The sequence below is a fragment of the Oryctolagus cuniculus genome, chromosome 10 (genome assembly GCF_964237555.1).
Source record: "Oryctolagus cuniculus chromosome 10, mOryCun1.1, whole genome shotgun sequence".
Classification (NCBI taxonomy): Eukaryota; Metazoa; Chordata; class Mammalia; order Lagomorpha; family Leporidae; genus Oryctolagus; species Oryctolagus cuniculus.
Genome location: NC_091441.1, coordinates 93074163 through 93096494, shown reverse-complemented (window position 1 = coordinate 93096494; position 22332 = coordinate 93074163). Strand labels below are relative to the sequence as shown.

The 22332-nt window shown below is 46.8% G+C and overlaps 1 protein-coding gene across 5 annotated transcripts in view; it reads right to left on the bottom strand.

Annotated features, from left to right (window-relative positions):
• ARHGEF3 (Rho guanine nucleotide exchange factor 3) overlaps nt 1–22332 on the bottom strand; it is a 339744-nt gene that overhangs the window by 59517 nt on the left and 257895 nt on the right. The window contains exon 1 of one of the 5 annotated variants that reach the window (XM_002713258.5): nt 15392–15673. The exons of the other annotated variants lie outside the window; for them this stretch is intronic. Coding sequence (XP_002713304.1) covers nt 15392–15487 — 96 coding nt within the window. The 5' untranslated portion in view covers nt 15488–15673. Of the gene's footprint in view, nt 1–15391; nt 15674–22332 lie in introns of those variants that run through there. 5 annotated transcript variants of the gene reach the window in all.

Sequence of the window (22332 nt, the reverse complement as noted above, 5' to 3'; positions counted from 1 at the left end):
ATGTGAACTTCAGAGAGAAACATAAGATACCTTCCTGTCACTCCCTAGCTGTCTCTGCAAGCACAGACTACCCCTCCCAATGTGAGCAGCACACGCCAACACTTAGACACAGGGAGCAAAGCACTTGAGTGTCTCAGAACATTCTGCTTCCAACCGAGAACAGAATTCACCAAAACCTGAAGATGGCACTGGTTGGGATGGGAACACATTTTTAAAAAATTTTAAACTACTGGCTTTCAGCTAACACATTACCACCCACTGAGCAATGGTATTGCAGAAAAATAAGGTACAAGGCATGCTGTTCAGGAAACCGTGATGTAGGAACTCCATCATGCAGTCAATATGGCCTTTCTGTTGCCCCCACATATCTGAAATGAGCATAGAACTTCAAAATGTTATTCCCTGGGAGGGTGTGTGTATGTGTGTGTGTGTGCATGTGCTCATGCATGCAGAACACAAGGCCAACTTTATTTGTTGAAACAATTGTCATTCTGTAGTGAATTTTAATGGCAGGAACTGAAAAAACTGCCCACTAACCGTGGATTTTTCCAAAGGCTCATGGCAAACACTGGCTGTCAGTGCTATACATTTGCAATCTTGAAACATAGTGATTATGTGTTATTTCTAACTCCCAGCAATTAATATGCTCCCACATGTATCATTAGCTACAGTCTATTAAAATTCGGAAGGCTGTGAATATGACAGAAGAAGGCAAGGAGCCCCAGAGATACAGCTCTGCTCTCCACTCTCAGCCCCTTTCAATTACAAGGCAATCATGGGGAATGGAGACACACTAGCAGGTGACTTAAAAAAGCAAAATATAAACCTGTGATTTGACGGCTGGGTGTGTAAAAACTGTTAGCTTAGCCATGGGAGAGGTAACTGGTAAGAAGTGCCAACAAAAGTTTCCAGAGGGTGGGTGCTGTGGGGCAATGGGTTAAGCTGCCGGATGCCTACATCCTATATCAGAGTGCAGGCTTGAGTCCAGGCTACTCTGCATCTGACCCAGCTCCCTGTTAATATGTCTGGGAAGTAGCAGATGATGGCTCAAGTACTTGAGTCCCTGCCACCCACATGGGAAACCTGGATCGAGTTCCTGGCTCCTGGCATTGGTCTGGCCCACCTCTGGCTCTTGTGGCCATTTGAGGAGTAAACCAGTGGATGGAGGACCTGTCTTTCCTCTTCTAACATTCTTTCAAATATTTTATATATATGCTTATATATACATATAAAAATGTATGCACACACACATACACACACACACACATATACCAAAAAGTTTCCAGAAGACAAGGGGAGCTTTGATGTAAAAGAAACACAGTGTTTATTCCTCAGGTAGAGTGAGGGGTGGTGAAGCTCTTCCGTGATTTCCACTGTGGACCAATGACAGAGGGGAGGGTTCCTTTAGAAGACTGCTGGGGGTTTAACCTGCAGAATAATTTCCCTGCGAAAGGAGGCAGAAGGAGCGAAGGTTCATTGACCAACCATGAACGCCTTCCTCTATCACCTTTAGGAGTTACAATTGAGGGTTGGGGTGGGGTAGGTATGCCCAAGCTCACAGAGCAAGGCTGTGCAGAGGGGAACAGGAGCCACCTGACCCGGCCACACCATGGTGAGTGGCTGGTAACTAAACTCAGTGCTGCCTCCTCACTGATTCAAGCAATTTTGTAGAAATCCAGAAGCTCTCCCGACACTGACCCAGGTGTGAGTGTTCCCACTGTGACGTGAGATGTGAACCACAGGACCCCTGGGGGAGGGGAGAAGGAGGCAGCAAGAGCTGTGGAGTCAGCCAGAGTCACCCAGGCCTGATGCTGGCACACATATTTTCATCTGCTCCATAGAGCGTCCCCCATTTTATGCTCCATTCTATAGAAGAGGAAGCAGGTGTTCTGAGAAGTGAAACGACTTGCTCCAAGTCCTAACAGTAATTGACTGGCAGAGCTGAAATGTGAGTTCAAACCCACCTGACTTAAAAGCCCTCCCTGCCACCCCCACACTGGCTTCCTGGGACACAAAACTTAATAACAACATAAGAGCAGTCGGCAGGCTGACGCTAGGCATGGCTGTGCCCAAGTGCTTCCCGTGTATCATGTCTTCAAGTTCACTCAAGTGAGTGCTATTAATGCTCCCATCTCAGAAAGCAGGCAACTTGGGCTCAGAGGGTTTAACAATCTTGCCTGAGATCGCATGCCAGAACAGAGCCCAAGCCTACGGGGTTCTCAAGCATAGCACTGTTAACTTCCTAAACCTGGTGGAGTCCTGAAAGAAACAGAGTACAGAGGTGGAAGGGAGGTGGAGACTGAAGCAGGAAGTTGAAAAGTTGAAGCCATGAATTAAACTAGCAAGGCCTATCTGGATTAAGCAGCTCCTCTCACCAGTATGGTAAAGAACCTCTCTCAGGCACCTGCTAGTGTGCCTCCAGCAGCCACTGCCCTTACCTTGGGCCACAGCTAGGGAGGGGTGGGAAGCTTCCAGCCCCTGGTGGGCTCACTGGATGGCCACCACCCCAGTGACAGCACCTGCTTCCCACCCCCTTTCTCCTGCATTGTTAGCTTTGCTAACAACAGGATCAAAGTCAAGTAGAAGTTCCTTGAGGGCAGAAAGCATACCTTTTCCTTGTTTAAACCTAGGCGGGGAGTGTGTTAGGGCTCAATAAACATTTACTGACCCTTTAAGAGCAGCAGGGGTCATTTTTCAGTTATCTGACTTTTCACCAGCTCCACTCTTATTATACTGTGGAGCTTCCCCACATTTCAAATAAAAGACCTATCTACAACCAAGGAACGCACCCTGCTAACAGAATGGGGTGTTGAGAACTCAAAGCATCCTAATCCATCCTCACCTGCTTGCCTTGGTTCTGTCTGTGGTCAGTGCTTGGCTAAGATTGCCAGTGATGAGTGGCAGGTGAGAGCTGACCCCAGGGAGGACATACTCCTCCTGGTACAGCCAGGGCAGCTCTCTACTCGCAGCCCTTCCCCCATTTGAAAGTCATCCTGGCAACAACCAGGAAACCGCACCAGATTTTTTAAATTCTCTCTGGCAGGAATGAATGCGAAGCTTGCCAGTGTGCTTAGACCATCTTTGATTTAGGAGAAAAACATAAAATGCCCAAGGCCAACTTGGAGTGAGCTCTGGGAAGGCCCCTTAAAAGCAAGATTCTAGGGGCTGGCACTGTGGCATAGTGGGGAAAGCTGCCACCTGCAGTGCCAGCATCCCATATGGATGCCCAGCCCCGGCTGTTGCGGCCATTTTGGGAGTGAACCAGAAGACGCAAGATTTCTCTGTCTCTGCTTCTCTCTCTCTCTGTAACTCTGCCTTTCAAATAAAATAAATAGATCTTTAAAAAAAAAAAAAAACCTTAAAAAAAATGAAGGTTCTATTCAACTGGGACTCACTCGAATTACATGCTGCTACTGGTGACAAACTGTTGACCACCTGTTCTGGGACAGCCCTTCGTATGTCCACTTCATTGTTACAATTCCCTTGGAAAGCCACATTGTGTAGATGAAGACACAGAGGCTTAGAGGATGAGTTTCTGGCCCAAAGTCTCTCAGCTCAGTCTGACCTCCAAATCCAAGCTCCTATACTCCATGACTGCCTCCAATTAAAATGTAAATTTGCCCAATCCTTCCCCCTAGCAGAAATGAGGAAAAGAAAGAAAATGGGTTAAATCATTTTAGCTGGCACTTGGGACGTTCTTTGAAGCTATTTTCTTTCATTTTAATTTTTATTATTTTATTTAGAGCTCCCATTGCTTGATTAATTGCTCAAATACTCACAACAGCTAGACCATGACTGAAGCTGGGAGCCAGGAACTCAACCCACATCTACCATGCGGGGATCCAATCACTTTAGCCATCACCACTGCCTCCCAAGTGGCACGTTAGCAGGGAGCTAGAGTCAGCAGCCACAGTCAGGCAACCAACCCAAGGGTGGGACATGGGGTTTCCAATCTGTGTCTTAACTACTATGCTAATCACCTGCCCATCTTTGAAGTTAAAAAAAAAAAATTTCTGTTCGTAGGGCAGAAATCTAACATTATATTTTTAGTTGGCTGACATGTAGTCCAAAACTGTTTTCTATGACAAATCAAAAGAAATTTTTACCTATTTAACAGTCTTTCTGAAATCTGGCTCCTCTGTTCAGTGTTTAAAAGCTTTAGTCTGCAGGTGCCTAAGCCCAAACATAGGAACTTACGAGTAACTCCTAAAAGAATTTTAACCTTATAGGACAGGAGCCATGCCTGCTGCACTGTTTCCAAACTCTGGGTTCTACCTGGACAACTGTCTTGCCATATGTCCATATCATGTGAACTACTATGTACTTACATGTTTCCTCAAATTACTCAGTTTTACCTAGGTAGACATAAAAATAAACTGCATTGCCCCTTTAAATGGAAAATCTGTATCACCAGCCAGAAACAGAAACCAGTTTTTAAAAATGAAACTTTTAAATTTCTTGTTGGATATCATTGCATACGTGAAGCTTCTAAGCCTGAGGTCTGCACTTAGAAAAAAAGAGAAATCATCAAGGGATACAGTTCCAAAATGAGGCTCAACAGAATCAGAAGGATATGTGGTGAACTGAAAAGAAAAAGTGGGGGCTGGCACTGCAATGTAGAAGGTTAAGCCACCCTCTGCAGCACCAGCATCCCATATGGGAGCTGGTTTGGAAGTGGAGCAGCTAAGACTTGAATGCTAATGCACCTGGGAAAGCAGCAGAGGATGGCCCAAGAGCTTGGGTCCCTGTATCCATGTGGAGGACCTGAAAGAAGCTCCTGGTTCCTGGCTCCTGGCTTCTGGATGGGCCCAGCTCCAGCCACAGCTGCCATTTGGGGAATGAACCTGCAGATGGAAGACTTCTCTCCAGCCCTCTCTCTGTCTCTCCCTCTCTCTCTGTCATTTGGCCTTTCAAATAAATAAATAAATCTTTTTTAAAAAGGAAAGTGATTAAAAATCACTTTGTGACTTGTTTTTGTATCGTCTGTGTTGCCACAAGTGGTCTGAAACCATTCTCTCAGAGTGATGATCTAATCTTGTCCTCTCCAGCCAGAAACAGACTGAGGTCCTAAGAAGCTGAGCTTTTGTGTGTCCTGTCCCCAGCTAGGTAGGAAGCTCTTCTAAGAACCAGAGATAGACGCTGCCTTACAATTTTTTGTTCATTTGTTTTTCTTTATTTGAAACCCAGACACAGAGAGATCTGCCATCCATTGGTTCACTTCCTAGATGCCTGCAACAGCCAGAGCTGGGCTGGGTCAGGTTGAAGCCAGGAATCCAGAACTCAAACCAGGTCTCCTGAGGGACCCAAGTACTTGGGCCTCACCTGCTGCCTCCACACAATGCAATAGCAGGAAGCTGGAACTGGACATGGAGGCTGAACTGCAATCCAGGCACTGTGATTTGAGATGCAAGCAGTGTCCTAACCCAGCAGGTGTCTGAGCCAATTTGTCAAACGCCTGCCCCTAGATGCTGCATTTAAGAGACTTCCAAGGCATGCTCGCATTCCTCGATGGCGATGTCAAAACCAAGTTCACTCTCCTAGGACCCTAGAGCCTGGGCACAGAGCATTCAGAGACAAGAGAAAACAAGGTGTCCCTTCAGATGCTGACAAGCCACCACTCAACAGCTGAAGTGGAAAGAGCTGCTGCTTCACCATGCACCTGTGGCTTTCGCTGAAGCCACTATCAGTTTTTCCCTCTTCTAAAAGTTGATTTCCTTCTTCACAGTCAGTGGTTTCCGACCCCTCTGCGAGACCACACCCAGAAGCACACAAGACGATCACCAGCCAGCAAGCAGGAAGGCTAATGCGATGTGTAAAAATGAACCAAGACCGAGGAAACCCAACAGGATATTGACCAGCCACCCACACCCCTCCCCAGCCTGTGTGAAGGCAAAAATTCAGAACAGTCCTCACCAGGACTTCTAGTTATCACCTCTGTATCTGCCCGGGGTCATTCTTGACAAGCCTGCCTCACTCGGGGATTAGGAAATGCTAGCATGTCAACATAAGTAGCACACGGAGAGAGCACATGGCCCGGGCCTTGTGTCCAGGCCTGAAGCTCATCCTTCATCAGCCTGGCTCGCTCGCTCTTCACCCATTAGCTTGCATCCTTCTGTCTTCTATGGCTTCTTCCTCCAGAAAGAGTCTAGACTTCCAAACAATGGCAAGTGCTAACCATTCATGTTTATATTTTTTTCGAGACCCTGCCACGAGTCCTCGGTTTTATTTAATTAGGTCAGGGTGACTGTGGATGAGTCCCCTCAGGAAAGGCCGTATTTCTACTTACTCTTTGTCACCCTCGGTGCACACATTACGTCTGCAGAGTTCCTAAGGACACAACTTTAAGATGTGTCCCTACCTGTATGGAGCTCCATGTCTATCCACTCTTTGCAGGCTTTCTGCTTCCCCCAACAGTGATCTCCTATCAAATACAGAAGAAGGCCTGGAGCTTAGATCTTCCAGAGGGCAGGCCACGGAAAAGGCTCTCCAGCTCGCTGGCCTGAAGACAAGGTCACTGAGTGTGGTGTTCTGACTAAAATTAATTAATGAATTAATTAATATTATTTGAAAGGCAGAGAGACAGATTATATATAGTATATTATATATACATATGTATATATGTGTATTATATATATATTATATATATATATAGAGAGAGAGAGAGAGAGAGAGAGAAAGATTTGTTTGTTCACTTCCCAAACACCCACAACAGCCAGATTTGGGTCAGACTGAAGCCAGAGCCCAAACTTAATCCCGTCTCACAGTGGGTTGCAGGGACCTCCCAGAGTGTGCACTAGCAGAAAGCTGGAATAGGAAGAGCTAGGACTTGAACCCAAACATTCTGAAACGGGATGCAGGTTAACCTTAATCGTTGTGCCAAATGCCCGTTGCTGGCTAACTTTAGCAGGGCTCACTTTGAACACCCCCAAACAGTGCTGCTTACAGCTGGCTTAAGGGAACATCCTGACATGCCAAGAGCTCCAGATTGGCCCTGTCTTGTAATCTCTCTCAATCTCTGTTTCCTCAGTAGACAAACAAAAAGAACAGTCCCTGTCTTGCCCAGCTCCTTCCCTTGGTGCAAGATCCAAAGGAGATAACTCATGTGAAATACCCGACTGCTATGTGGATGCAGGGTGGCAGGCGATGAATGTAGATGAATGTAGCGTGCAGGAGGAAGGAGGGCCTGCTCTGAATGCCATCTCCCTTCTCCCACTTCATTGCATCGCATTTGCATAGATACAGTTTTAAACTGGTTACATGAAAACAAAATTATGTTCAATGTTGTTCCTTTTAATGTTTCCTAGGCACACGAGCGTAATTCTGTCTGCTAGTGGGTAATGGCTGCAGACGATGCCATTGGCCCCTGTGCCACAGGCCATGGAGCTAGTCCCCTCTGCTCCAATTAAGGCACAGAGAGGTTGTTGGCTTTTCTGGATATTACAAATAAGCAGGAAAGGATGCTAGACTAGAATCACACAACCAGACTTCAAGCCCAGCTATGCCATTCTTAGCTGTGTGACACTGGACAAATCACTGGCCTCTCTGACCCTTGGTATCCTCCTCTTTAAAAATGAGGATTATTATACTCAACTCAGGTGAGTCAAAGAATATGCAAATTTTTGGATACCTATAAAATGCACAGCTATAAAGCATGAACATTACTACAAATGATGTCCCTATGAACAACTTTGGACACACATCTTTTCCCCTCAAAAGCTAGAACACCGAGTCCCAAGGTATGAAACTTTTTTGTCTTTCAACATGCTCAAGATACACTATTTTGTGACATCTGCAGCATCGAGTTTTATCATGTCTATCAAATAGTTAGAACATCAGCTAGGTATTAAACAGTATCGTATCATTGTTAGCCTTTTTCATTTCTATAATTCCTATTAAAGTGAACATTTTAGGCCGGCACTGTGGCTCACTTGGCTAATCCTCCACCTGCGGTGCTGGCACCCCGGGTTCCAGTCCCGGTTGGGGCACCGGGTACTAGTCCTGGTTGCTCCTCTTCCAGTCCAGCTCTCTGCTGTGGCCCGTGAGTGCAGTGGAGGATGGCCCAAGTGCTTGGGCGCCTGCACCTGTGTGGGAGACCAGGAAGAAGCATCTGGTTCCTGGCTTCGGATCGGCGCAGCGCCGGCCATAGTGGCCATTTGGGGGGTGAACTAATGGAAGGAAGACCTTTCTTTCTCTCTCTCTCTCTCTCTCTCACTAACTCTGCCTATCAAAAAAAAAAAAAAAAAAAGTGAACATTTTAAATAATCTTTTTTTTTTTTTTTTTTTTTTTTTTTTTTTGACAGGCAGAGTGGACAGTGAGAGAGAGACAGAGAGAGAAAGGTCTTCCTTTGCCGTTGGTTCACCCTCCAATGGCCGCCGCTGCAGCCGGCTCACCGCGCTGATCCTGGCAGGAGCCAGGATCCAGGTGCTTTTCCTGGTCTCCCATGGGGTGCAGGGCCCAAGCACCTGGGCCATCCTCCACTGCACTCCCTGGCCATAGCAGAGAGCTGGCCTGGAAGAGGGGCAACCGGGACAGAATCCGGCGCCCCAACCGGGACTAGAACCCGGTGTGCCGGCGCCGCTAGGTGGAGGATTAGCCTATTGAGCCACGGCGCCGGCTTAAATAATCTTTACTTTCACAGTTCCTGATGTGTGAACTGCTTATTAGTACAGTTGCCCATCTGTTGATTGAAAGCTTCTATATTCTTTTACATATGCTATTAAATATTTATATAATACTTATAAAGATTTTAATCTTTAGTCATCATCTTAATTTCAAAAATCTTTTCCATTTATTAGTCTACTTCTCTGGTCAAAGACAGCATATGGAACATAAAGAAATCTTGTTTGTTGATAAAGCACCACAGAGTGTCTGGGTTGATCAATAATCAAGATTTCCAGGCCACTGGGGTGTTGAGAAGAAGTTGATGAAGATGGGAAAGACAGAGGACACGTCGCATGTGGAAAGATGGAGGAAGGAGGAAAGTCTAGCCAGGAGAAAGCCACTGGAAGAAGAGGCAGGGAGCGCATGCATATGTGGGGTGGGGGAGAGAGCAGTTCTCAAATACGGCAGGGGAAGACACATGAGAAGGTATTGGGGGATGACACACAGCTCCAGAAAGCAGTGTAACAATGCAAAGGATTTGCTCATGAGCCATACTGAACAAAATCAGAGTGCACAGCCTGAGAAGGTCAGGGGCTCTGTCCCCGGAGATATTCAGACAGAATGAGGAGCTCCAACAGCAAGAACCGGGCTCCATGTCTTCTACGGCCTTTCCCACTCTGAGGTTCTCTTGTGCCATGACCCTGGGTCATTTCCTGAAGGCTGCTTTTGTTTATTTGTTTCATAAATCCCCAAGAGGAAAAAATAAATAGATAAAAAGCCTGTTTCATAACTCTCTTCCTCCTCATCTTAAGTAGCCAGAAAGAAAGAAAGAAAAAGGTATAAGGATTTCACTGTTAAGGTTTCTGGTTCGGCTCCAGGTACCTGAAGTTTACTAATACCTGGGGCTGCCTTCTTGGAAATGGACGCAAGGCCTCCAACACCAGTGGTTCTAGACTTGCTAAGAACCACTCCTTGCCCAGACAGTCGAAGGCTCTTAAGCCCTTCATGATTCACTCACAACACAATCTGCTCTTAGCTAGTAACTGGTGTCAATTTATTAAAAAAAAATGAAAGGCCTTGGCCTTCACTCCTGACAATCCATGAGCCAACACCGCAAGAATAAATGGCAAAGCAATCGCGGCAATTTCCTCATTTCATGTGTGACCTCCGCCCGTTACTGCCGCTGACAAATTATGGAAGGCAAATGCACACATACATCACACACACAGAGCAGCCCTTCCAGAAAGACAGACAGACACACACACCCCATCAACGACGATTACATTTACCCAGGCCTCTGCAACATTCAGATATGATCAGTGATTTATTTTCATTCAGTAGCTATGAAAACAGCGGCACAGGTCCAGCATTTTAGAGGCAATCTCAGAGTGTCGTGAAAAAAAATGACACAATTTGCAAATATCCAGATGGTAGCTGGGGCTGGTTTATGTGGACGGCTGGTAGTTCACGTAGACAAGCAAAATGACTAATAGAAGAACTAACAGTGTCACCTCCACAGAGCTGAGCATGCAGAATTTTGCCAAAGATCAGCATCTTGGTTTTGAGAAACACACAACGGAAATTACCAAAACTCTTCCAAGGTGGGGCTTGCAACCCCCACTCGAGTGGATGCTGCTATTCTGTGAGGTGGGCTGCTGCAAGCACTGACTAATGGCAAGATCTCCCACCCAAGCACAGGGGGAAAATGGGCCTTCGACCATCAGGCAATTTGCTCAGGTAGGCCGGTTCATCCTTCACATATTATGTGGTGAGAAGAGCCACAATCTAGTCATTCAGAGGCTCTGTGATGTGGTTGGGAAAGCACAGACTTTGGGGTCGGACTGGGCTGTGACACTCAACTCCTCCATCTAGTAGCTCAGCCAACCTGGGGCCTGCACTGAGCCTCAATTTTTTTCTTCTCGAAGGAGGGCAATCATACTACCCTCACTAGATTGTTGTGACAACAAGACTTAAAGCCCCACTGCACTGTGGACCGTAAAGCCACATCCAGAGACCAAGAAGGTGACCGTGGTGTTTCTTAAAAACCATCTTAGGGATCTTTTTTGAGGTGTAGAAGTCTTGATGATGTTCATGTTTAATGAGTACTACGCGTCAGCCACTATGTTAAGCAGTGCACATGAATCATCTCACTGTGATCTGAGGAGGCAGAGCCATCATCATCTCCATTTTACAAAGCGGTGGGAACCTGAGGTTTACAGAGGCACAGGAGCTTGTCGAAAGCCACAGTATTTGTGGGTGGTAGAAATGGCTGGGACCCAGGAAATCTTATTCCAGCGTTGATGCCTTGAACAGTCTTAAATGTACACGTGTGAAGTGAAGTGAATGTATGGTTTTCTAATAAACCTGTTCCTTGATCATGTGTATCCTGGAGGCCCAACCAAGACCCCCAAGATACTTTTCAGCCGAACAAGCCTCACAATGAGGTCCCAGTTACCATAACTAAATCCCATCCACAAGTGGCTCCCCATCCAGCAAGACGTCTGAGGTCACATGATTCATGGAGTCTACTTAAGTCATCTCAAGAAATCAGAGAAATCTAACTGCAGTAACTCCTTATGACTACTTATGTGCAGTTGGTCGTTTTACACTGTCAGGTCAATACTATATGATACACATTTCCAGAAATGTATAAATTACTGGAAACCAGTTGAGCTCTTCAACTAGCATTCAGGAACTACAGCTCCAAGTGTGTAGTTTTCAAATGTACATGTTGGGGACCGCCACTGTTGTGTAGTGAATAAAGCTGCTGCCTGCAGTGCCAAGGCGCCCCATATGGGCAATGGTTCGAGTCCCAGCTGCTCCGCTTCCCATCCAGCTTCCTGCTAATGCACCTGGGAAAGCAGCAAGAGATGGTCCAAGTGTTTGGACCTCTGCTTCCATGTGGAGACCTGGAAGAAGTTCCTGGCTCCTGGCTTTGGACTGACCCAGCTCTGGCTGTTTCAGCCATTTGGGGAGTAAACCAGTGGCTGTAAGATCTCTCTCTCTCTCTCTCTCTGTCTCTCCTCTCTCTCTCTCTCTGGAACTCTGAGTTTCAATACATAAATCTTAAAAAAAAAAAAAACACACACACACACAGGTGGACTGCTGGATGCAAAAATCACAGAGGAGCACAGGGTTCACCATGCCTTTCAGAGCTGAGGCTTAAAAGGTACCTTATTAGTTACATAAAGTGCTCAAGATCATATATTTAAAGGATCTATTTTAAAGCATTTTGCATGTCTATTAAGTTTTGTATTCTCCACCCTTTCTTTCTACAGAGGTAAACACCCTTAGATCTTATAAGGGATGCTGGCATTAAACGCTGGACTAAATCCATCAGGAAATCTGGCATTGGATCTTGGCTCAAGCTGCTGATTTTCTTTGTGGCTTTCAGCAAGTCACCTCCCTTCAGTGTTCTTAATCATAAAGTGGAGAGAATAATGCGTGCTTTCTGTTAACCTTACAACATGATTAGGGCCTCAAGAGAGACACAAACCACGGCAGACTCAGAAAAGGAATAGAACTCTATCATTTCTAAGTGCCTGCTGTTATTGCCAGGGCCATGCAAGGCTGGTGGCCAAGTCAAAATCAGAACCTGCACACATGAGATCCAGGGACATATTCAAATCTTCACAAGACAGGCATATGGCCTATGTGCTGCCAACTTTTAAACTACCAAGAGACAAAGGCAATGGCTATAAATACCATGAACTAAATCAGGTCTAATCCTCACCAACATCTAAGATGGCACATCTTAAAACCAAGAGTAAGGTGTCCACCAAGTTGTCAGATGTATTCTTTGAAACAGCAGAAATGCCTCTTTGAATTTTCAAAATAAAATGGACCTAAGGTTCTCAAAAGCTCTTCATCAGGCTCTAGTGGCTTTAGCCAATGTGTCCACTCCCCTGAGCCTTTATTCTTTAAAAGTAAACCTCACCAAGGGGAACTAGTGATTTTTAACTTAAATTCAGTGTAATTCATTAGAGCTAACAGTTTTCTTCTCAGTGATTTGATCAGGTGTTCAGAATACCTAATATGCCTACAATGGCCGGTCACTGCTGACCCAGGAAGGCAGGAACCAATATGAAAACAGAGATAAAATGAGAAAACCTACATCAATGATCAGAAGAAATAAATTTGATCATACCCAATTTCTTGGTTAAAGTCCAGAGCCATTGACTAAGCTCCTTAGATTTCATGACTAATGATTAGAGCTGGCAGGACTGAGCTGGTTATGGGTATTAAAACCAAACATTTGTAATCCAACCCAAACACTCATGTCCTAAGAAATACCAGATTAAGAAGCAGTATTGTAGCCACAGACACGCAATATCATGATCCACAATTCATACTGGGAAATTTTTAAGTACAAAATAGATCTTAAAGAACATAAAAAAATTTGAAACATACATAGTTCTTTTGGGAAATTATGAGTGAAATTTTTAAAACTACAAAGCACTTAAATCTTGAGTAGAAATGTTCTTACTTGCTTTCAAGAGAATCTTTTGCCTGTTTTTCACTCGAGCGTATACTAACAAATAAATGGACACCCATGACGGCCTCCACAAGTCCCTTCCTAAGTGACCTTCCCAGCACACTTGGTGCAGTGACAGAACAAACACTACAAGGCACAAGCCAGTGTCACACTGTGCACCCTGTTCTGAGAGCACATTGGAAAGGCCCAGCCATTGCATGTATAACGGGCACAGGTGCTCCGCAGCCACTGTCTATGGAGAGCCAAGAGTCCTATTTTCCTAGAAAAGCCTTTAGATGGACCCATTTTCCACTTCATTGTAATCATCAAATATTGCTACAAAGAAACTGGTCTATCTTAAAACAAAAAACTACTGCCAGACACTGAGTTAATATTCAATGTCTACTTTATAAACAATTATATAATCATATTTTTCATAAGACAGTGAATTTTTTTAAGACATTTACAAATACTGAGGACACCTACTGGTAGAAAATATATTTTAGTTAACTGCTTATGGAGAAGGTAGGCCTGCAAAGGTTGGCTGGCTGCCTTTTGTGCTAATAATGAAACCAGAAAACTAGCTCTTAAATTCATTTGGGTTTCTTTTTTTCAGTTTTGCCTGTCTCCATCATCAGATCAACAAAGCCAAGAGACATGACTACCTCAAGATATATAAAGCTATCTCTCCTCTGGTTTAAATACTAAAAAACAAAGACAAAACCCAAACCCTCACTGATGTTACCTGAAAAATCAACTATTTCCAACAATCATTCTTCTCCCATCCTTTATCTCACATCAAGACATCCCCATAAAAGGAAAATAAGTCATTTTATAATGAAGACCAGCTACCAATGAAGAAAATCAACATTTGACATTTGGTGGTAATTCCTCTCATCACATTTAGGAAATATAGGCATATCCATACCCTACATGTAGGAATGAAAAATAATCAGCAGGAATTTTACTACTTTTACTAAGCCTTACACTAAACTATGCAAAAGCACAGGACTAAGTGATAACGAGATGGACCAGAGTCTGGAGCTATTCTCACTATTCTTTTGTTCCACTTGAACTGACTAAATAAGTCAGCTACGCTTTTCTTATTTCCAAAAGGGGTTTCAGAAGGCACCAACCTCACTGTTCCTACATTCATTCAATTATGAAGCTCCCAATGGAAAACCATTATATCCCTTCCAAGCCTGAGCAACCTGAGTTCTAGGCAGGTGCTGTCCTGTGAACATTTCAGAATCCAAATGCCATCAGGGTCACCTCACTTTCACAGTAGCTGGACACAAAAACTCTGAGAAGATACTCAACTGGACTGCAGTGTGGGTGGGGGTTACAGAAAGCTGAGTGCCTCTGGAGGCCAAGTCCTGTCACCCTGTAGCAGCTCTCCTTAGAAGAGACGAATCTCTGATGCCAACTTGCCAACACACATAATTCAGTGAGCCAAGTGCAGGCAGCCCAGCAGACCCCAGGGTGGCAAGGGGGTGGGAGCCTAAGAGTGCGGTGCCAGGGCCGGATGCACACCTGCCTACAGACTCCCCGCTGGTGATTATGCTGCCAGGTGGGGTGAGTGGAGATCTCCCACATACACACACGAGTGGCCAAGAGGAGCCAGGTGCTGTGGCTTCTGCTGTAGCTGTGGCACAGCAAGGCTGCTGTTTGGTGAAAGCAACTGTATTCCCTAAGACCCTGAAGCCAACTGTTGTGTACCTGAGCGATTTGCCAGAGGAGAAACAAACAGGAGGGAGAAGCAGACTGAACCGGGGCTGGAAGGTCCCGGGAAAAGTTCCCAGAGAGAAGCGCCCATCGCCCTGAGACTTTAATTCATTTTCAGGATCCATGTGGGAGACACTCCAGTTACTTAATTAGCCCAGACCCCTGGCCTCAGATGGCAAGTAGAGGGGCTTGTGTCCCATTTCTGTTGCAAAGCAGCTGCAAGGCCAAGTCTGACAGGTGCGATGTCTGGAGGGGTCCCCAAGAATCTGGCTCTGCCCTCCCAATCTGGACAAGAGGAAATACTCGCTTTAACAGTAGCTCTTCGCTGACACACACGTCTGCAGAAACTGCAGCCGAAAGTCCCTCTGCGGGTCTACACAGAAGAACCACATTCTGAGCCCCCCGCAGGACGTGAGAGAGAGAGGAGGGGCGGGGAGGTGCTGCTCCCAAGCGCAGGCACAGGGCAGAGAGAAAGAGGGAGAGGGAGAGAGAAGGCACAGGCACACAGAGGCTGACAATGGGAGCAGGGAGAAGCAGAGCGCCGGGGAGGGCACCCAGAGAGCCGGCTATGACGCGCAGAGCGACCCTACCTCGGCGTCCTTGGCCGGACCGCTGGCCGGGGGCAGCTCCAGGCTGCAGTTCGCTCTCTTGACCGTGAGGTAGAAGGGGAAATCCTTGGCCACCATGGCGGCTGCCGGGCCTGCCCTTTGGGATGTCACCGCTGACCTCAAGCGACTACAAAACTCCCAAGCGAAATGGGTTCCCAGGTCCACGGTGCTAAGTGTCGGCCACTACACCGAGACGCGCTGCCGGCTACTAGCGCAGCAGCACTCGGGGCTCCGCGCTCCTGCCGACAGGGGCGGGGCCGCTCCGGGACACGCCCAACGCGGGCGGGGGGCGGGGCGCCGGCGCGGCCACGCCCCCGCGCGAGGGGCATGCCCAGGGGCATGCCCAGGTGCAGCCCGGAGTGCGCCCTGCGGGGACCTCCACCTCTCGCCGGCGCTCCGCCTCGGGAGCCGCCCGACCCCGGGACCGCAGCTCTCAGGCTGCTCCCTCGGCGCTCTCGGAGTGTGCGAGGCCGCGGGTAGGTGGAGCGAAGGGGCCTGCCGTGGAAAAGCGAGCGTTTTACAGGCCCACACAGGGTCTTGCTCTCAGGACAGTTTCCTTTCAAACGTCATTAGGGTCAAAGTCGTACTGACAGTGCAGTGCACCCTACAAAGTGTACAGTTTCCTGAATTCTGACAAACGGAGACATCTGCACCACCCCGGAGAGTTCCCTCTCGCGGAGGCAGTAAAACAAACGCGGAAACAATGGTGGTATCCATCAACGGGGAGTACAGAAGTGCAGGGACGTAAGCTCTCCCTGGCGCTCTGAAGGAAGACCCGCCTGTGGGTGTGGCCCGGGACGATCTCCCTTGTGTTGGGCTCAATTTAAAAAATCACTGCACAGTAAGCACAGTGAATACCACTTGCGTGAAAAACACGTCTGCTAAAGAATACCATATATTTCCTATAGAGACACATTTATAGGTAATTGTCACTAAATGCCGTGTGGAAGAATCCACATGTACCAGTTCCTTTGTGCTGAGGTGGACAAAAGGGATCCTAAGCTTCCAGCTAATGTTCTTTAAGCTTTTTTATTTTTTTAACAAGAAAAAAGTATATCCAGGTGTTTCTTGGGAAATTGTAAATTGCTTTTTTTTTTATTTGACAGATAGAGTTGGACAGTGAGAGAGAGAGACAGAGAGAAAGGTCTTCCTTCCGTTGGTTCACCCCCAAAATGGCTGCTACGGCTGGCGCTGTGCTGATCCGAAGCCAGGAGCCAGGTGTTTCCTCCGGGTCTCCCATGCGGGTGCAGGGCCCAAGCACTTGGGCCATCCTCCACTGTCCTCCCGGGCCACAGCAGAGAGCTGGACTGGAAGAGGAGCAACTGGGACTAGAACCGGGCACCCATATGGGATGACAGTGCTGCAGGCAGAGGATTAACCAAGTGAGCCATGGCGCCGGCCCCTGTAAATTACTTTTTAAGGAAGATTTATTTAGTTAATTGAAAGGCAGTTATAGGGAGAGATCTTCCATCCACTGGCTCACTCTCCAAATGGCCACAATGGCTGGGGCTGGGCCAAGCCAAAGCCAGGAGCCTGGAACTCCATTGAGGTCTCTCATGTAGGTACAGTAACCCAAGCACTTGGGCCATCCTCTGCTGCTTTCTCAGGCATATTAGCAGGAAGCTGGATCTGAAGTGGAGCAGCTGGGACTCGAACAGGTGCCCATATGGGATGTCATTGTTGCAGGTGGCGGCTTAACCCACTGTACCACAACACCAGCCAAGTGTTTTTTTTTTTTTTTTTTTTTTTTTTTTTTTTTTTCCTAGTAAAATTATGATCTCAAAAGTTATGCTGTAGGCTGAACTGTTGATTTTTCCCCTGCTCATATGAGAGTCATGGCCCTACTGGTGTCTGGAGAGATGCTGTCTCTGCTTTACTTCTTGGGTGAGGGGGAGATGCTGGGAATAGAGCTATCTGGTCCTTGTTCTGGGGGGTCTCTGCTTCCAGCTGAGGTCAGAACTGGTGTTGCCTACTTCCCAGGGAGGACATCTCATAGTACACAAACAGCTTCTTAGTCCTAGCTGTCAAGCTCACACCCTAGCACTAAATCCACTCATCTTCTTGCCCTGCTAGAGTAGAAAAACTGCTTTTGGAGGCAGAAAGAATCTGGCCTGGTTTAGCCAGCCAGTTTTTGCTCTACATGTCCGGGAGCTGCTGAATGAGTTCCAGCTGAGACTAAAGACAGCAGACAGCACTCAAATATACAGCCTGAAGCGACAGGAAGTGGTCAAAGAGGTAGGTAGGGGTGGCAGAGTGCCCCAGGCCCACTGATTTTGCCTGTTGATATTCCTGAACATAACTTCATCCTTTAAGCTTGAGCTGATGGGGAATTCACACAAGTGCGTCACTCTCTCTCCAACCCTCAAGCTTGGACAGGCCACACTCAGTGACTGCCTGGCCACCTAGGATTTGAGCCAAAGAACCTAGTGCCTCCTAGCTCCCACCCTCTCCCCATCCTCCATGACCCAACCATCAACCACAAAACTCTGCCTGCCAACTGCCTACCTGAGGACAGTTGTTGTTAAGATTTATTTGTTTGAAATGCAAAATTGGGGGATGGTAGGAGGGAGGGAGAGAGAGAGAGAGAGAGCTCTTCCATCTGCTGGTTCACTCCCCAAATGGCTACAATGACTGAGGTTGGGCCAGACACAGGCCAGGAACCTGCATCTCCACCCAGGTCTCCCACACGGGTGACAGGGGCCCAAGCATTTGGGCCATCCTCCACTGCTTTCTCAGGCACATCTGCAAAGAAATGGATTGGAAGTGGAGCAGCCAGGACTCGAACTGGTGCTCATATGAGATGCTGCCTGTCGCAGGCATAGGCTTAACCTGCTGCCCATGATACTGGCCCCCGGGGATGGGTTTTGATCCCCAGTGGGGCTCACTGGGCCTTGTTCTCTGGTTGGAAAATATATCTAGCATTTGCTAAAAAAAAAAGAGTCTCCTAGGCAGATTCTGACAGCCCTGATGTGGGGCTGCTCACAGTAGTAACCTCAGGACTGAACAGGGAGTCAGACTTAACCATCAATCTAGTGAAATAATAAATAAACCCTAAGAAATACAGCAGGGGCCCTTTAACCTGCAGTTCAATTACTAAGAGCAAAGAATAATTCCACTGGTTGACCACAAGGCTGCCGTATCTATTTTCTCTTAAACCAGTTTTGTGTCCTCTTTAAATGATATTGGAAGCATAAAAATCAATGCATATATTACATGCATAACACATAAACAGCAAACTTAGACTTTTTCATTACACATGATCGGCCAAGAGTGACAGAGAAAGAGTGATTGCTAATGGCTCATAGTAACTCAGAATGCTACCAAAAAAAAAAAAAAAAAAAAAACCACCACCAACAAAAAAAACAAGTTCCAAAATGCATGTGAAAGGCAAGCTGAGAATCAAGTTCCCTTGGGTGGTCTGCTGATTATTTCAAGGGTCTCATAGCTTGAATGCCTCCCCCAACACACACACCCTGAATGCAATTCTGGTGTTTAAAAACATATACTTTGGGTATATCCAAGCCTGTACACTAAAGCTGGCAATTTTGGGTACATGCAAGCACGTATGTGGTCCTTAAGACATTTAAAGACTTCTCAAGGGTATTTTTGACTCAGTGCAATTTCCACCTTGCGCCCAGACTTCAGAATCTTGCTCCTGTGTAATGTACTTCTCCACCACTGGAGTTTTGCAGTCGGGCTGGGAGTCTAACCAGGGGCATGCGTGCGCAAAGAATGTCAGCAAACAGGCTGGCCCACAAGGAAAGTTCCAATGCACAGCCCTGAGGCTAGTGTCACAGTGAAGGGAAGCTGGTCCAGCCCCATGGTGAGGACCAGGTAAGCAGCCCCAGGAGCCCACCGCTCCCCATCCTGCCTGGGTGTGTGTGTTTACAGGCTCAGCAACAACACTGCTCTAACAGGCAGCTTCCCTCAAAGCAAGGGCACAAAGTGCCTTTCAGAACTTGCCTTCGGCACAACCAGTTATAATCCTATAAAATGCTGCACAGCCAGGCAGTTCCTCCCAAGCCAGAAGCCTGGAGACTGAAATAAAGAAGGCTGTTCTGCAGTTCTAGGAACGGTGCCAAGTCTAGGGCTGCAGGCTCGCCTGTACTGAGTGGGGGTCGTTTGTGCTGCCGCTAGAGCAGTGGGCCTCCCCACGCAAACCCTCGGCTGGCAGTCTCCCTCTTAGATGAGCAGACAACCAGGCATGGCTAGGGGACCATCGATTGACTCCTCAAATCTCGGTGCTGTGAATGTGTGCAAAACAAGTCCACTGTGAGGCTAAACCTTCAGGAGCTAACAAGGCTGTGACAATCTTCTCAGCCAGCAGTACAGTGTTCTGCCTTGTTGATGATATGCATACTTCACATCCGGGTCAACAGTTGCTTTTTTTTTTTTTTAAAGCCTTGTTCATTCATTCATTGAATATGTACTGAGAGCTTCTTATAGGTCAGGTGCTCCATCAGCCAACCTTCTCCTTTCTTCTCTGTGTATTCCAGAGCCTCCGCCAAGCAGGTGTTAAACAATATGGTTGATTTTATTCATTTATTTTTAAAGATTTATTTATTTATTTGAAATGCAGAGAGAGAGAGAGAGAGAGAGAGAGAGAGCGATCTTCCATCTGCTGGTTCACTCTCCAAATGGCCACAATGGCAGGGACTGGGCCAGGCTGAAGCTTCATCCGTGTCTCCCACATGGCTGCAGGAAACCCAAGGACTTGGGCCACCTTCCACTGCTTTCCCAGGTGCATTAGCAGGGAGCTGGATGGCAAGTGGAACAGCCGGGGCTCAAATTGGCACTCTTACAGGATGGAGGCTTAACCTTCTATGCTACAGCACCGGCCCCAATATGGTTGATTTTAAAATGTGGTCTTTATCAACTGTATCCTCAGCAGCAAGGATACAGAAGGAGCTTACGTGACACTAGCCAATCCCTCGAAGCCTAGCCTTCAAACATGTGCACCTCCTTCTGCTTCCCTGGAATCTGGGGCCATCTCTTCTACCTGCTAATTTGACGTGGTCATGTAGGTATATGTTGGGCACACATGTGTTCCAAAACCTCTCCCTTACCCTCCCATTTGAGTGACATTCCCAGTCAATGGCCAAGATCTCTCCTCTCCATAACTTCAGCCCTGATTGGGAGGAAAGGAAGAGAAAAAGCCTTAAGCTGCGCCGGTGCCGCGGCTCACTAGGCTAATCCTCCGCCTAGCGGCGCCGGCACACTGGGTTCTAGTCCCGGTCGGGGCGCCGGATTCTGTCCCGGTTGCCCCCCTTCCAGGCCAGCTCTCTGCTGTGGCCAGGGAGTGCAGTGGAGGATGGCCCAGGTGCTTGGGCCCTGCACCCCATGGGAGACCAGGAAAAAGCACCTGGCTCGTGGCTCCTGCCATCGGATCAGCGCGGTGCGCCGGCCGCAGCGCGCCAGCCGCGGCGGCCATTGGAGGGTGAACCAACGGCAAAGGAAGACCTTTCTCTCTGTCTCTCTCTCTCACTGTCCACTCTGCCTGTCAAAAAAAAAAAAAAAAAAAAAAAAAAAAAAAAAAAAAAAAAAAAAAAAGCCTTAAGCTCTGGCAGTGAATTCTGAGAGATCAGGGTTGTGATTTACTGCTAGACAGGTTAAAAAAAAAAAAAAAAACGAACACCAGATTCCATTCCACAAATGGAGCACTGACCCTCTCCGAAAATCACACCACTGCTATTACTCTCCTCCTGCCTGGGGACATGGCCTGTGGTTCCAGACAGGATTTACAAAAACATAACCCTGGATACTATAAATCTGGAAGACTTAATTCTTTAAGATCTCATTCTTGAAACAAGTCTGAAGACCCAGATAAGTGATAGTCTTTTTCTTTCTCCTGAATGAGATAATTGTCTGCATTATTAGTTGTAATGAAAAAAAAAAACCCTATAATAAAAAACTAAATATTATATTTTTAAAAATGAGGAAATATCTGCAGTGGTATATGACAGACAGGTGCATTCCCAAGCAGTGGTTTTCAACCAGGGTGATCTGCCCCACAGGGGACACTGGAAATGTCTGGAGACATTCTTCACTATCACTGGAGGGGACCAGGGTCTCACTGACATCTAGTGGGTAGAGGTCAAGAAAGCTCTCAACACTTTTGATGCACAGAATAGCCCCCTACAACAAAGAATTAGCAGGTCCGAAATATTAATAGTTCCATTGTTGAGAAATTCTGTGTTAAAGAGATTAAAACTGAAAAGTGGCATCAGAGTCAAGAGAATCTGTTGGGGGTTGGCGCTGTGGTATAGTAGGTTAACCATCCACTTGTGGCACTGGAATCCCATATGGATGGTGGTTTGAGTCCCAGCTTCTCCACTTCCTATCCAGCTCCTTGCTGATGGCTTGAAAAAGCAGTGGAAGATGGCAAAAGTGCTTGGGCCCCTGCACCCGCATGGGAGAGCTGGAAGAGGCTCCTGGCTCCTGGCTTCGGACTGGCTCAGCTCTGGCCATTTGGGTACTGAACCAGCAGATGGAAGACCTCTTTCTCCATCCTTCTCTCTCCCTCTCTCTCTCTGTCTGCAACTCTGCCTCTCAAATAAATAAAAAAAAAATCTTTAAAAAAAAAAGAGAGAGAATCTGTTGGTTTTGATTTCAATGGTGTTTCCACTTGAGACGTTGATCACTGATCAGTACCAAATATCAGCTTGGGCTTGGTGGAACAAGGGATAACACTTGAGGATCAAGAAGTCCCAGTACATTGCCATGCCTGATCACCCCTGATGCCAAAACCAAACCCTTAAACAAGTAATAGATTCCATAAAACACAAAAAGGACGAGAGAACCAAGAGGAATATGGGAGTAAGAGATGGGATGGGGCTGGGCCAGAAAACTCTCTCAAACTACTTCAGATATGAAAATGTAGTTCAGAAGACCAGTGAAAATTAATATCTAAATTAAATATAAGC